The sequence below is a fragment of the Gallus gallus genome, chromosome 3 (assembly GCF_016699485.2).
Source record: "Gallus gallus isolate bGalGal1 chromosome 3, bGalGal1.mat.broiler.GRCg7b, whole genome shotgun sequence".
Taxonomy (NCBI): Eukaryota; Metazoa; Chordata; class Aves; order Galliformes; family Phasianidae; genus Gallus; species Gallus gallus.
The window spans coordinates 21,642,515-21,657,143 of record NC_052534.1 but is presented as its reverse complement, the minus strand read 5'-3'; the positions used below and the strand labels follow the sequence as shown (position 1 = coordinate 21,657,143).

General features: G+C 40.9%; 1 protein-coding gene across 2 annotated transcripts in view; it reads left to right on the top strand.

Annotated features, from left to right (window-relative positions):
* Window positions 1-14,393, top strand: part of PPP2R5A (protein phosphatase 2 regulatory subunit B'alpha) — a 40,208-nt gene extending 25,815 nt beyond the window's left edge. For both annotated transcript variants that reach the window (XM_419432.7, XM_040697854.2), the window contains exons 4-13: window positions 1,289-1,381; window positions 3,232-3,362; window positions 3,550-3,609; window positions 4,756-4,864; window positions 6,714-6,767; window positions 9,417-9,467; window positions 10,422-10,541; window positions 10,629-10,756; window positions 12,463-12,564; window positions 13,159-14,393. In XM_419432.7, the coding sequence (XP_419432.2) occupies window positions 1,289-1,381; window positions 3,232-3,362; window positions 3,550-3,609; window positions 4,756-4,864; window positions 6,714-6,767; window positions 9,417-9,467; window positions 10,422-10,541; window positions 10,629-10,756; window positions 12,463-12,564; window positions 13,159-13,291 (981 nt within the window). In that variant the 3' untranslated portion in view covers window positions 13,292-14,393. The remainder of the gene's footprint in view (window positions 1-1,288; window positions 1,382-3,231; window positions 3,363-3,549; window positions 3,610-4,755; window positions 4,865-6,713; window positions 6,768-9,416; window positions 9,468-10,421; window positions 10,542-10,628; window positions 10,757-12,462; window positions 12,565-13,158) is intronic.
* Window positions 14,394-14,629: the final 236 nt, after the last annotated feature.

Here is a 14,629-nt window from a genome sequence, read left to right as displayed (position 1 = left end):
TCTGTATCCTTTCAGGTCTGAATATGTTTTCTCCAGCAAATATGGTACTGCACATCTCTGTCTGTTCTGTCATTATCTTATTGGAAAATCCCAGGATTTCATTTGTCAGTGCTGTGGCTTTGCTGTGTAGCTGGGGAACTTTGTCATCCTAGCATTCAGAACCAGTATCTGATCCTTCTTTTTCTTATCTCTGTAACTGACTTTAGGGTTATTTAGTTTCATCCTGTATCTATCTTGTCCCTTTCTTACTGATAACCTCATGTTCTTTATTATTTTCTTAAAATTAGGCAATAGCTTCCAATATTGTGGCTTCATTCCAGCAGCTTCCACATAACTGTTCTTGTTGTGTTTGCTGATAGAAATACGTAATATACAAATTCAGTACTTAATGAAATTTAATTCCAGCATGAATTCCCATGATACTCTGTTAACCTCCCTCCAGTCATGTTTCCCATTTCAGTACAAACCACTGAAACATTTATCTAATTTCTAGCTTGAAAGAGATGAATACCCATGGTTCAGTAACTCTTCCTAGTGGAAATTGTCGAAATACATGCCTCTATATGTTACCTCTGTGTAGGTTTTATTCCAAAGTCCAGGCAGTATGTTTGTATTTATCTAAAGTGTGCTTTAGTATTATTGCTTACTATTTAACTATTCCTGAGCTGAGAAACAGGCATTGAAAACATAAGAGGCCCTGAATGCAGCTAATCTGAAGGCATCTTTCCTCTCAGTTCTGCCTTGCTTCAGAGATGCCTGAGGTGTATTTTATAAATCAGAAGGTTGCATGCGTCATCCCCCACCTGCCGCTGTTATGGATACACATCGTTATTCATCTTGGACTTGTGATGAATCCAACAGTATGGGACTTGTGCTCTGCCATTTTTGTGCCTTGCTCTGCCACCTCAGGCCCTTACTGCTTCCTCTCTGTCTGTGGGCCTTGCGGGATCATAATGAATGGGGACTTAATTTTACCCTCAGTGTTGATAAGTGTTTGGTAGCTTATTTCTACATAATGCCTTCTTAATGTAGTAGGAAACATGAATTTGTGTAATACTTCTAATTTATTTTTCTTGTAGAGTGGTATTTTCAATTATTTATTTGTTAAGCTTAGAATCTTCTGGGAATTAAAATGCACTTGATGCTTACAGTAAATTGCACTGGAGGCCATGATGGTTTTCATTTGTAAATGTTAAGTACATGAATAGTCCTGCTGACTCGGGTAGGGTTTAAGATCCATATCATGGTGTACTTATTAACTTGTTCAAAATTCTCACTTTGTTTGTAGTTGGTGTATGAATTTTTCCTAAGATTTTTGGAAAGCCCGGATTTTCAGCCTAGTATTGCAAAGAGATTCATTGACCAGAAATTTGTACAGCAGGTAAGTAGACGGGTTTCCTACCTCAGAGTTAAAGATTGCCTCTCAGGCGTAGCTGATGGTTGTTCAGCTGAGGCGATCCTAAAACTTTCACTTTGACAGAGGGTTCAATGCTAGTTGTTTGGCAGAAATCACTGCTGAAACAATGCCTGCTGCACAGGCAGTAATTAGTAATTAGCAACTTCAGAAACACTTTGTTTTCAGATATTAGCCTCTTTGCTTTGCAATGCAAGATTTTTTGTTAATGCAAGTTGTGTTTTTAATGATTTGTAACTTACCTCCAGTCAAATCAGCAGTGCCAATGACACTGTTGTAGTGCTTTGATGTTTGTTTTCTTCGTAGAGATTTATGATGGGAAATCTTACAGCAAAATTGTTTTTCCTATGAATAAGTAACTTAATGTACATGAAATGTGTTCCAACATGTGCTGACTTATTGCTGGATGGTGTCATTCTCACATTGTGGTGTATTATATGCAGAAGGAAAATTTAATGAGAAAGTTCATGAGAAAATAGTGCAAAGTTGCCTCATCATACAAAGTTACTAAGAAGAAGGGTGAAGTAGGACATGACACCTCACTAGTCAAGGCATTAGGCTGTGTGAAACTGTAACAATTCTTGTCCAAGGTTACCTCACTGGGGATTTTTACTATGCCCAAACGCTCATCTCTCAAAGCTTGAGTGTGAATAGGCTGCCACAGTACAGCAGTGAGAAGTGAAAATGTAGTTGAATGCTTCCACTTGCTGCCTTCAGTGACTATTTATATGCCCACTTCTTTGGGTTTACCGTTCTTGTTTGTAGGTGTTCCCTTCTTCTCTATTTTGTTTGACTTTCATACAAAATTCAAACCTGAAGCTGCTGCTGAACTATTGGCCACGGGTGTCCGATTCACTGACTGGCCCACAGTTCTTCAGAGCTATGTTGCTGTATTTCAGCTCCTGATGTTTCACAAGGTCTTTCTCTAGAGTATAATGAAGATGGTGCAAAGCACACCAAGCTGTTTGTGGGGAGAAACTGCAGTAGTGACCCGGAGAAATTCCTTCTGAATATAGAAATGAAATGAGTAAAGCCCTTAAACTGCAGTTCCCAGTCCCTGCTGCTGTTTGGTGTAGATGTTCGAGAGCTTGCAGAGCTGGACTAAGCAGGAGGCTGTAGTGATTGCTGGAGCTAAGCTACTGTGGGGAGGAAAAAGGTATTTAACAAAACCAAACAGGGCGGGGAAACACTGACATTAGAGTCAGACAGAAATGAAGAAACTTGTACTTGCTGATTTCCCTCCCGTCCCCAGCTCATTTTTAATGCATTTGCATTCTGTTAAACATCTGTCTCCCTCTCTGTCCCCTGAGGAAATGTGCATGATTCTTATCATAGACTTGTCTTACAAAATGATTCTGCAGAGAATTATGCTTGTGTTTAACCTTGAAGGCATGAGTAGCGTATTGAAATTGGTAGAACAAGGTTTCAATTAAGAAATCATAAATGTATGACACAGATTTGCTTCATGCTAATTTCTTGAAGACCGGGTAAAAACCACTTACCCCAAATTTGATAACATCATTCCTGGAATTTCATTGTTATTTTGATAGGGTAATAGTTGGAATGGCTTTATTGATGTCTGCTGTATGCAGACTTTTCGGTATGAAGGAAATGAAAGTGCTGGGTGTACTTAAATCAGCTTTATTCAAAATCTGATTTTGAAAGTAACATTGGATATCCAAATAAAATATGAAGTCAAACCGGTTCTGTTTTTTCTAATGCAGACTTTGTAAGTTAAAGATCAAGCTCAAATCGATTAGGAGCATGACAAAATGTGAGTCTTCCTAAAGTAATACATTTCAATTTAACTTTTGAAGTTACTGGAGCTCTTTGATAGTGAGGACCCACGAGAACGTGATTTCCTGAAGACAGTTCTTCATCGAATTTATGGCAAATTCCTTGGTTTAAGAGCATTCATCAGAAAACAGATCAATAACATTTTCCTCAGGTATGTTCTGTCTGTATGCCTGTCGAGGTTGAGCAATATTGTTTTCCCTTTGTAGTCTGTGACTGCATAGATTTGTTCTTGCACTGAAAGAGCTGGGTTTGATCTGTGATTGCCTTTCAAATATCTAAAACTTAGTAAAGATTACTTACGTGGAATCTGCTTCCATTTTTCTCTTTTTTTGTAATAGGTTTATATATGAAACAGAGCACTTCAATGGTGTTGCTGAACTTCTTGAGATATTAGGAAGGTAAGTTTGAGCTGACAGAAAAGATACAAAATGTTATTGTGGGCAATGCTTGCTTCGGTTTCCTTGCTTAGGGAATGAGAAGAGTATTACAGTAATGAGTGATGAAGTGCAGCCACTGATATAATTGAATACTGTCTGGGTTACCATGTGAATATCTAATTAGGATATAGAGTCTAAATCCTTCTTTTTCAGTGCACATTTTAAAGATGACAGGCAAAATATGTCTCAGGAGTCCTCACTTATTGAGGAATATATCCAACAGAGTACTTATTCTTTGGTTTGGAAAATGAATGTGAACTTCAGCTCTCAAGTTGAATACAATGCTTTAACCTTCAGCAGGCTGATTTTGTTTAAAGTATGTTCAGGAAAGCCTTGAAAGTATCTTAATTACCGTGTTTGTCACTAATTCAGTAATTTAATTTTTACTTTGAAAGCTGTTTGTGGTATCTTTTTTATAATTTTCCAAAACTGACATTGATATATTTCATGGTAGAAAACTATAAACACAAGTGGCTGAACAGGTTGTGAAAGTATCATGGAATCAATCATCATGAAAACCAAGCAAATGGGATTCCACTTGCTCAGCTTCATCTCAAATCTAGGAAACAAAACTTAAGGTCTTCCTGAAGGACTGTCATTTGTCCTATGGCTGACTCTTACGACAAGGTTATTGAATCAATGACCACTTGGAAGCTTTACTTTTAGGGGGAAAACTCAAAACGTATTTTCAAACTGCGCTGTTGTAATAATTAAAAAATGATATGCCATCTATTTTTTTCCTCTGCAAGTTGTGTTGAAGTGATTCTGCATGAAATGGATCAGCTTCCTGATGTGTATGAACTTTATCATTACATAGCAACTTACTTTAGATTATTTTACCTAAAGGAGGTGATGGTGAAAGTCCTCTCATGAGTGTTAGTGGGCTTCCACTCTGCTTCTCTCACATGCCTGCCAAGATGCCAAACCTCTAGAGGCTGTGCATATATGAAGTTACTTTATGGCTTTGTAATTACCAGGGTTAGACATGGAATGAGAAATGGAATGTCTGCTGTGAATGTACAGGAATTCTTTACTTCTTGCTAGGAAAATCTTGGTTTTGTTTTGATTTTTTTAATAAAAATAAATCCTCCTTATTCACGTTTTCAGTATTATCAATGGTTTTGCACTGCCACTGAAAGCGGAACACAAACAGTTCCTTATGAAAGTTCTGATTCCCATGCATACTGCAAAGGGATTAGCTTTGTTTCACGCACAGGTAAGCTTTCGCCTATTTTTAAGAGTAGTGGTTTTCTCTGTATTTGCATTTGAAGCTAATGAAAGTTTGAAGCAGCGTGTGTTATAATGTCAACAGTTTGAGGGATTTGTAAATGTTTATTTTTTAAGATCTTGCAGATCTTGTTTATAAATGTTAATTTTGAGATAAGGCTTTAGCATGTATTAAAAGTGAAGGAATGTAAGTGATTTGAACTCACATCAGCTGAAGTGGGAAGCTTTTTGGTTTGGCAGTCTGTCACACTCCAAGCTTCATTTAATCCCAGGCCCTTGTTCTGTTCTCTTATCACTTTTTTAACGTAACCTTCATGCTGTGTACCAAGGAACCCTGAGTGTGGCTAGCTGCTTATTCCAGAAGTGCTTCTTTATTTCTAAAACCTTCCAGTGATTGTGAGGGGGGGAGGGGCATTAGGTAGAAATGGCAGAAATGCATAATAGCTCAGCTAGAAATTATGTAGATCCATGACATGCTGTCAGAATGCAGCAGTTATTCATTTAACTGCCATTCTTATGCATAGTGTGGCCGTTCATCATCTTACTGGAGGAATAATGTATATTCTTTCCGGACATATGGCACTTGAGCATTGAATATGTTTGATGTAAACTTACAAGTAATTCAGCTTGGCTAATTAAAAAATAGCTTTGTTAACTTAGTCTGCCAGCTAATACAGCGCCTTTATAGACAAAACAAGGAAATGAGTTTCCAATTAAAGCAAAATCATTATGACTGTATAGACTACAAACAGGATCAAGTTAAGAGCTCAGTAAAAACTGTATATGAGAATTAGGAATTAATGAGATCACTCATCTTTGTGGTTTATTACTGTGCGATAGGCTGCCACGTGAAATGAAGGAACCGCTCACATGCCAAAAGCATTCTGCTTGATAGAGCAGTACAGCAAGCTGCCCTTTTTCTGTGATATGTTTAATCTTGTCCATTGGTACCTGAAAGGATGCTCTAAACTCAGCTGTACTGGATACTGGAAGGCAGCATTTGGTTTGTTGAGCAGGCTACTTGTCTATCCCGTCACAAACCACGGTGCTATGTACCAAAACAGCACTTGGAAATGAAGGAGCCGTCCCATCGCTGTGTTTCTGCCTTCATGTTATCCCAAAACCAGCACTGAGTCTGCTTTGCAGGCAGGTGTAACCTCACTGCTGTGTTTCTACAGCACAAGGAGCCTGCCCTTAAAAGATGAAATCTTAAAGCTGGCTTAAGTTTGAGCCTTTGTGTCTCTGAACAGTGGGTAAGTGGCACAGTAATGCCTTAATGGGAATCTATGAAGTCTGTGTGTGCTGTACTGTTCTTTTGAATGCACACACACACATCTTATGAGTAGCAGCAGTAAGTTAGGCTTGTTGTAGTGACCTGTTCTAGGATAACAGATTCAAAAACAAACAAAAAAAAAGGTAGTTCTTGATTTCAGGTTTGGCAATACACATTTTGGTAATGCACAGCAATCATTTTGTATCTGGGTCATATTGTGAGATGAAGCATACTGTGATTTCTCAAAATCAATCTGGATGGAAATTAGAACTGTCACTCTTTGTGTGGCTTCTGTACATGGCAGAGCTATGGCTGTTTGTCACTTAGCTGTGTGCTAAGTAAACACTATGTAAATAAGTGAATATAGAATGTACAGTATCACTCCTCAGGCCGTTGGGCAGCGATCACCGAGGTGGGGGAGAATACAGTGTTTGGGGCTTCAGCCTTTCTTTTCTTGTTTTCTTTTTTCATGCTCTGAAGTGCTCTCATTACAAGCTGTGCTATTTAGTTATGCTGCAGTGTCTAACCAGTGTCTGTTTAAATAATTCTGTGACTTATATTCTAGCTCGCCTATTGTGTTGTACAGTTCCTGGAGAAAGATACAACTTTAACAGAGCCTGTAAGTGTTTTTCAGTTGCATGTTTTTCTGGTTTTAATTTCAACTTAGTATTTCAGTGCAGTTGACTGGAATTGCAGAGCAGTGCTATCTGATATCTTGACTGTGATCCATAGGCGTTTTTTAGGGGGGAAAGAAAGTGTAGGAGAAAGTCCTGAGTTTGGAAGTGCAGTTATCTCTTAGCCTGCATCCGAGATGAAGTTGAAATAAAAGTTTGAACCACAGAGATCACATAAATCCCCTCATATGAGAATGCATGTAACAGCTGTGTTCCTTCCTGCTAAGAGCTACAGTTTGAGTATTAGCGGTGCTGATGGCTCGTGCCTAGCAGAAACGTGAAATATTTCAGGGAATACACTGTCCCAAAGTGGAAGTGAGAAAGAGCAGCTACACTTCATTTAGACAGTAAGGATGCTGACATTCCAAATGTGATGTTTGTCTTTTTGGTTCCTGGGACACCTCCTGGCAGCTGCAGTAGAGGTGCTTCGGGCATCAGTGCCTTCTGCCAGACTGCATCTCCTGCAGCACACACAGCCCGCCCGGCCTCAAAGGGAATGGCAGCGCTTCCTGCCGGCAGTCCGCCTGTGCCCGTACAGCGTGCAGGCAGTGCTGCAGCTCATGGGGAAACAGAGCGGCGCTGCAGCAGCCGGGACAGAAACAGTTGGGTCAGCAACTGGAAATCCTTCCATTAAGGAGATGTTGGAAATCGAAATACTTTGGTTATTAATGTGAACTTACAGTAAAGTTGCCTTTATAAAGGAAGAGTCAAAGTTGATATATAGTAGTAAGTGAAGATGTAAGAAACTTGAAGTGCTTGAAATGTAGATGTTAAAACGAGATAGGGTAGCTGATGAAATAGCAGACGGATTTTGTTTGGCTGTAGGTGAAGTAGTATTTTAAGAAGTCCATCAGAAGGCTTCATGAGTACCTCCCTGTTGTGTTTCTGGCAGGAACCGTCTCTCGGGGTCAATGCAGAGGACGTGCGTTCCGAGCTCATGTAGCTATGGTAGTCTGCCTTAGGTCGGTCTTGATGTTTGCAGAGCTGACAGGAGCTCATTACCTAACCCTGCTGAGTGCCACAGCCTTTACATGGATGGAATTTCATTTCATGAGAATCAGGCTGAATGTGCAGCCCTTGTACGGAAGTTGTCTAGCAGGTGTCTGCTGGTGTAAGTCAGCTTTATAGGAATCTCGTAGCCCTGGGAGGAATATTAACCATGTGTATTTTGTGCTGTAAGAGCAGTACAACTTCAGATCTACATTTGTGCAGATGTTGGAAAAAAGGCTTTGAACTTAAATATGCACGTCTCAGCTTTTCAGTGTAAGAGTGTGGTCAAGCTGGAAACTGATACTCTCTCTAAAGAGCAAGGAATAGGTGTGTTATAGAGGTTTGCACGTTATAGCAGGAACATACTACTTCTTTGTCAAGTTGAGAATGTGAGTCCATGTAGTGAAGTATATTCAGCACTCATTGCCCACTGCTGGAAACCGGGCTGTTGCAGCTGACCCAGCTCTGTGCCTCTAACATCAGTACATTCATGCTTCAGGTTACAGAGACGTACATTAGGTTCCAGTAGCTTTTCTTTGGAAGACGTACCCATCTGAAATTATTTTGGCTTTCTGGTGTTGTCTGGGGAAGGGAAGGTACTGGTAGACTGTACAAGTTCCGACTTGTGCTTTAAAAATATCAAACATGAAGTCCTCATTTGCTGAGTTCTCAGGTGACAGCCAGTCTTCTAGTTTGCGTATCCCAGGATAAAATCCAGTGAGCACCAAGCATCATTAACTTACTGTCAGCACGTCACCTGTGACGGTACACACAGCTGTGAGCCAAACAGCCAGCTGGGAAGACTGAAGGAAAAAAACATGGGAAAATTGCAATATGGAAGGCATTCACATAGTAGATTACGTTCTACAGCTGGGAATGATCTGTTAGGTGCTGCTATGCCATACAAGCTGAGGTCTTTCCTCAGAATGCAATTTTGCATTGCTTGAAGGTTTCTGTGTCTGCAAGGTGCAGTTTGGGCTTTCTTCAGCCAGCATTCATGCTTCAGGTTGGTGCTGGGCCAGGTGTCTGTTCTGGGGAACAGCTGCTGCTCCTTTTGGAGGTGGTGCTTTCCAATTACGTTTCCTAAAGGGTTTTTCCAGTCTTACGTGAGACAGTTTCCAGTGTAGATACTGAAATACATTTTCTTTGCAAGTTCCCATCATTTCTACTTTCCAGCCTTTGACACTTAAAATCATAGAAGAAAAAAGGTTTGGTGGAGGCCGGGACCCCTCAGTTTGCCGTTCGTGCTGTCTGTGCGCTTCTTTCTCCTGGCCTACAAAACCCACCGGGTGCAGTGCTCTGCGGTGTGTGGGTCAGGAGGGAACAAGTAAAAGTACTGGCAGTCTGCCTACAGGGAAACGAGCTTCATTTTGGGATGCTTTGACGATATCAGCATGCTATCAGTGTACGTAGTGCAGTGGGAGTGGGTAACCAAAGCAAGAGAAATATTTAAATGAGACATTTATTTTCGTGGAATTGCTTTTAGCCTAATTCAGTTTCTGTTGAACCTCTGAGGGAGAAACAGACTTTTTTTTTCTCCTCTATCTTATCAAATATGTAACAAAAACGTGCTCTGCTTTAACTTGGTTGTGTTTCTCATACAGGTAATCAGAGGACTGCTCAAATTCTGGCCCAAAACTTGCAGTCAGAAAGAGGTTGGTTTTGTCTTTTTTCTCTTCTGTTTCTTGTCTGCTGTGATGCAAACTGCAGCGTGGCAGGGTTGTGCTCCGCATCCCTGCTGAACTTCTCAAGAGATCTTGCAACAAACTTGCAGCTCTTGAAACTTTATAGAGTGCTCATCTTTGTCAGGCTACTCAGAGCAGTTTTTTGGCATGCCAGCTGTCACTGTGGTGCTGCTATGTTAAAACTGTGCTAGAAGTTCATTCTAATTAAGGTACTTAATAGAGAATGAGAGTTTTGAGGTGAGAAGTACCGTAGTGGTCACACTATGTTGGAGGTAGCAGTCATCTGTACCACACACAACCCAGATGTAGCCACGGAGAAGCTGAATAGAACTCTGGTGAAGCGTGCATACATTTTTTCCACAGGGTGAAAATAACTCTTAATGGTCTGGGGAAATTGTTTTTTTCTGGCTGGCTTTTCTTCTCTGTAATTCAAATGAGCACAGTCTGGAGCCGGACTGACACCACTCTGTTGGTGCCTGAGAATGGGGCCCTTCGGCGCTGTTGTCTGTTTGGTTGCGTGGCACTGAATGTTTCCATGCCACCTGCCTGCTGTCCTGCAGGCTCTACCTTAAAACCCCTATAACTACTGGCCACTTCAGCAGCTACTCTGCAGATCTCAAAGGTAACCTCTGCAGCTACCTTGGAAGTAAAATGTGGCAGCTTTTTTTAACTGTAAAGAAAAACATTGGGCAAAAGCAGCTCTGTTAGGTGCTAGAGCAGTCACACAAAGGGAGACCCCGAGGTAGGAGCTGCATCCAGGTCTCTGGCACCACTTCTGCCTTCTTTCAGCCTGCAGAAAAGCCCGTGGATCCCCGAGGCACCACTGTGTGCACGTTCTCATGTTTAAGCCATATTTTGTTTCTGTTTACACTGTCAATATAAAACATTCTCATACTTGTTAATGTATTTCTTTTACACAAACAGGTAATGTTTTTAGGTGAAATTGAAGAAATCTTAGATGTAATAGAGCCGACACAATTCAAAAAAATAGAAGAGCCTTTATTTAAGCAAATATCCAAGTGTGTGTCAAGTTCACATTTTCAGGTAAAAAAACAAACAAACAAAAACCCTTCAAAAATCACCTGCAGTCATTTGTTTTCTGGTTGCTGACCGCTAACCTTTGCGTTTCAGGTTGCAGAAAGAGCTTTGTACTTTTGGAATAATGAATATATTCTTAGTCTGATTGAGGAGAACATCGATAAAATTCTACCAATTATGTTTGGTAGTTTATACAAGATCTCCAAAGAACACTGGAACCCGTAAGTAACATCTCACTGTCTGCAGTACCGGAAATGCACTGCATTAAGCCTACTGCATTGAATTGAGATCATAACCTTGTAAATATGTCTTCGTTTGAACTTAGATGAAATCTGCTAAAATGGATGTCATTTTCAGCAATATTGTGCTTGCACTGTTCTGCACTGTGACGGAGAACTGGAATTTACCCAAAAAATGCAGGAATTGGATGGCCGTTGTGATGTTCAATGACATTTGAGCTTAGGTGTTGGTTATTTGATTTCCTACTTAATTTGGTTGTTTTTTTTTCATATTTGCAAGACAAAGTAATGACACCAAATCTTAAAATATTAGCAAGGTTTGGCTGTGCTCAGCACCCTACACTGAGTCAATCTGTAGAACACAGAAAGCTTTTTACAGGCGGGAGCCTTCTGCAGTCTAAGCAAATCAGACACCTGTTAAGAGCCCTCAGAGGCTGAGATTATTCTGAATGTATCCAGGCGGTGCGTGTCAATGCAAAAGTACCAGCTGAGCCTGAATGTAACTACGGGAGACCTGGTTCTTGGAGCCTTAGTAGTGCCTGCAGGCCTCGACAAATCTGAACTGTGTCCCTTTTCCCCTGGCTGCAGACAGAAGGTGCTCCTTAATTTAGGAAGGGCACAAAAGACACAAATTAATGGTATGCTTTGAAAAGCAGGAAGTTCAGGAAGCAAGTACAGCCCTGTGGTTTTAATCTGATTTGAAGGACAGAGAAGCTTATTTACATCTATCTACCTGCCCAGTGTGGTCTTAATTATTCACTTAGGATCAGGCTGTTCCTCTCAGAAAACCAATAACCTAAGTAAGCTTTTGTCTTCAAACCATGAGACAGCCAGCGTTCAGTGTGTGGGCATTTTGGGTGAGCGTGAGGCCTCTGGTCAGCAGGAGAGAGATCTCAAAGGTGCCACAGTGAACAGAGTACTGAAAAGGCAAATCTGGTCCTTTGCTTACTGCCTTAGTTTTTTCTTTCACTCATTTTTCAAGGCGATGACTGCATGGCATCCCTGCTCTACGGCCTTATGCTCCTTACTGCTGTGTGAAGGTGATCCACTAGCGAGGGGAACGAGGGGGAGACAGCTTACCTTACAGCTCACCTTTTTTGATTAGTGATAAGCTGAAAGATAGGCACCTTTTTCATGTTTACTGCAATTTCTGCAGGTTTGTGTGTAATAATTCAGAGTTGGCTGAAAGGAGATAAACATTATTAAGATAACTTAATGACATGAGTATATCTTCACAAATAGAGTCAAAAAGGAAAATGATCTGTGGCTGTCAAGATGTAATTTACATAAGACACAGCCGTACTGCTTGAGCTATTTGTTTTCTTGAATTAACTGCCAAACTCGGGCTTAGCACCAGAAGTTTTATCCTTTGAGACGCTCCTGTTTCATTGCTCAAATACTTAAAAACCCTTGTGAGAATTCAGTTCATTAAATGCTAACATAATTAATGGCTTTATAGTGCTGTCACAGTACCAACAGTTGTATGTTATGTGATGACTGGAGTTGGGAGTTTAAAGTTAAATACTCATTTATTCATTTATGGAGGGAGCTATAGGACAAGATTTTCTTTCAAAAACTGGGCTTTACAGAAGCACCTTAAAGACAAAGCTCAGGGTCCAAAAAGGAAACCAAACAGTTGCTTATTGAAGTCTGTGTTAATTCTAATGGTTGTGCTCCTTCCATTCTAGAACCATCGTGGCACTGGTATATAATGTGCTGAAAACACTGATGGAAATGAACGGCAAGCTTTTTGATGAGCTTACCAGCTCGTATAAAGCAGAAAGGCAAAGGTGATGGTTTTTGTTTGTTTGTGTGTCCAAATGGATGGTGATGACCTAGAATGTACCAGCTGAAATCTAGCACTTAACTGCTGTGGCTGCGGGGGTTCTGTAGAAGCACACAGTGGATACTGCTGCGGTGGGGGCCGCCTGGTGCTGGCTCTGCTTCAGGGCCTGTTGCTGGAGAAAGCTTGGCTGGAAAACACCTCACTGCTCAAACGCCTCCGTTATCCCACCAACCACCCACCAGTGCTGCTGCAGCTGTGCTAGCACGCTAAGGCTCCTTCCAGCAGCTCTACTTCCACTGGCCCAAAGTGCTCAGTATCTTTCTTGTTTCCAAACTGCAGTCATCTCTGCAAAACCACACTACAGCAATCATCTGACAAACTCATGTCAGAGCGCAGTTACTGTTTTACTGCTAGTCTTTACTAATTTGTATGCTTACTTTTTAATAGAGGAAATGGAATGCCTCTGAATATAGCTTTGGGGAAAACACTTAACTTAAGCTGCAGATTACAAGGTGTAGACCACAGCTGTTTTGGTACCTGCATCACCACACTGCGCTAAAAGACGCGTCTGAAATTGATACCTCACTCTTTTCCACAGAGAGAAAAAGAAGGAATTGGAACGTGAAGAGCTGTGGAGAAAGCTAGAGGAGTTAAAGCTGAAGAAGGCGATGGCAGAGAAGCAGAACAGCACTCACAACGTGCTCAATGCACACAATACAAGTGCCAAATAAATGACAGCCTCCACTCAGCAAACATACTTTTTTGTACCCTTTTGAAATACGTAAAAATTTGCAAAATAAACCTCCTCAGTACAGTAGGAACAGCCAACTTTTCTCTGGCTACGTGTAAATGAAAAGATTTGAATTTAAATACAGCATTTAAGTGATGTCAGTACCACGGCATATTGTAAATTTGTCTGATTATCGATATCCTGTCACTTCCAGCGTTTCATAGAACTGAATTATCATCCTTAATGAGTGAAATAATTACGGGAGTGGTGAGAATTATGACTTGAATTTTTGATTGTGTTGCACATAGGTGGTATAGTTTGCTATGTACATTTTTTCCTTGTTTTATATGTGCTTTTCACATCGCTGCATACCTTGGTGAAGATGATGGAAAAGGCTTCTAGCGGTGCTGTATTTTCTCAAATAAAACCAAGGTCCGTTACCAGTAGCATGAGACACGCAGTGTGTGTCCCTCACAGCACTGGAAGGATCTCTCAGGTTCTTGAATTCCTGACTGAATTCACATTTAGGTTTTTGTATAAGGTCACTTACCATGAGATGAAATAGGGAGAGAAGGTCAGCTTGAACAGGGCAGGATGGCCCACGTGCTTGGCTGCACGCAGTGAGTGCCTCTACGCTCTCCTCACTGCCTCTGGGTCCTGGGCTTACTTAAAATTTCCTCCTGCTGCAGCTGAGGATGGAGCTTCCCTTAGAGAGCCCGTCAATGATGCTCCTGCTCAGCCCACGGAGGGCTGCAGATAAGCACAGTTCTCCTAGAGACTGCCCATCCCTTGTGGCCATTTCTGCATTACTTTTAGCACCTTGTGGATGGAAGAGCAATACCAAAAGGGGGAATCTTTTTCCTTTTAGTAAGGAGGAAAGGCTGTCAGTAACTAGTTCCTTGTTTTATTTAAAGAAAATGCAGTCCACTTCTTGAAAGTGGAAAGTTGACGAGGGAAGTCTTGTCTGTCACCTGATCAAGTATTTTTCACATCTTTTATCAGAGTACCATTCCAATCTCTTAAATTGCAGTTGTGTGGAAAACTTTTGTAATGAAAGATCTTTGGGGAATTGAGCAGCATTCAATAAAGTCTTTATGTTTGTATTTAGTGCTGTAATCACATCTTTGTGCTCATAAAGACCAGAGCGTTAGAACAGCTCTTACCAGCAACCTTCGACCTGTACCACTCTTGGCAACATCAGGGCACTTACAATGTGGCTTCTAAACTTAATTAAGTAAATAAGTGCCTCGATTTTGCTCTGGAAATCACCTGAAAGTAAATCAGTACATTTTGTCCCAAAACACTTCCTTAGGAGGCAGAGAAAAAGAAATTGGGAATA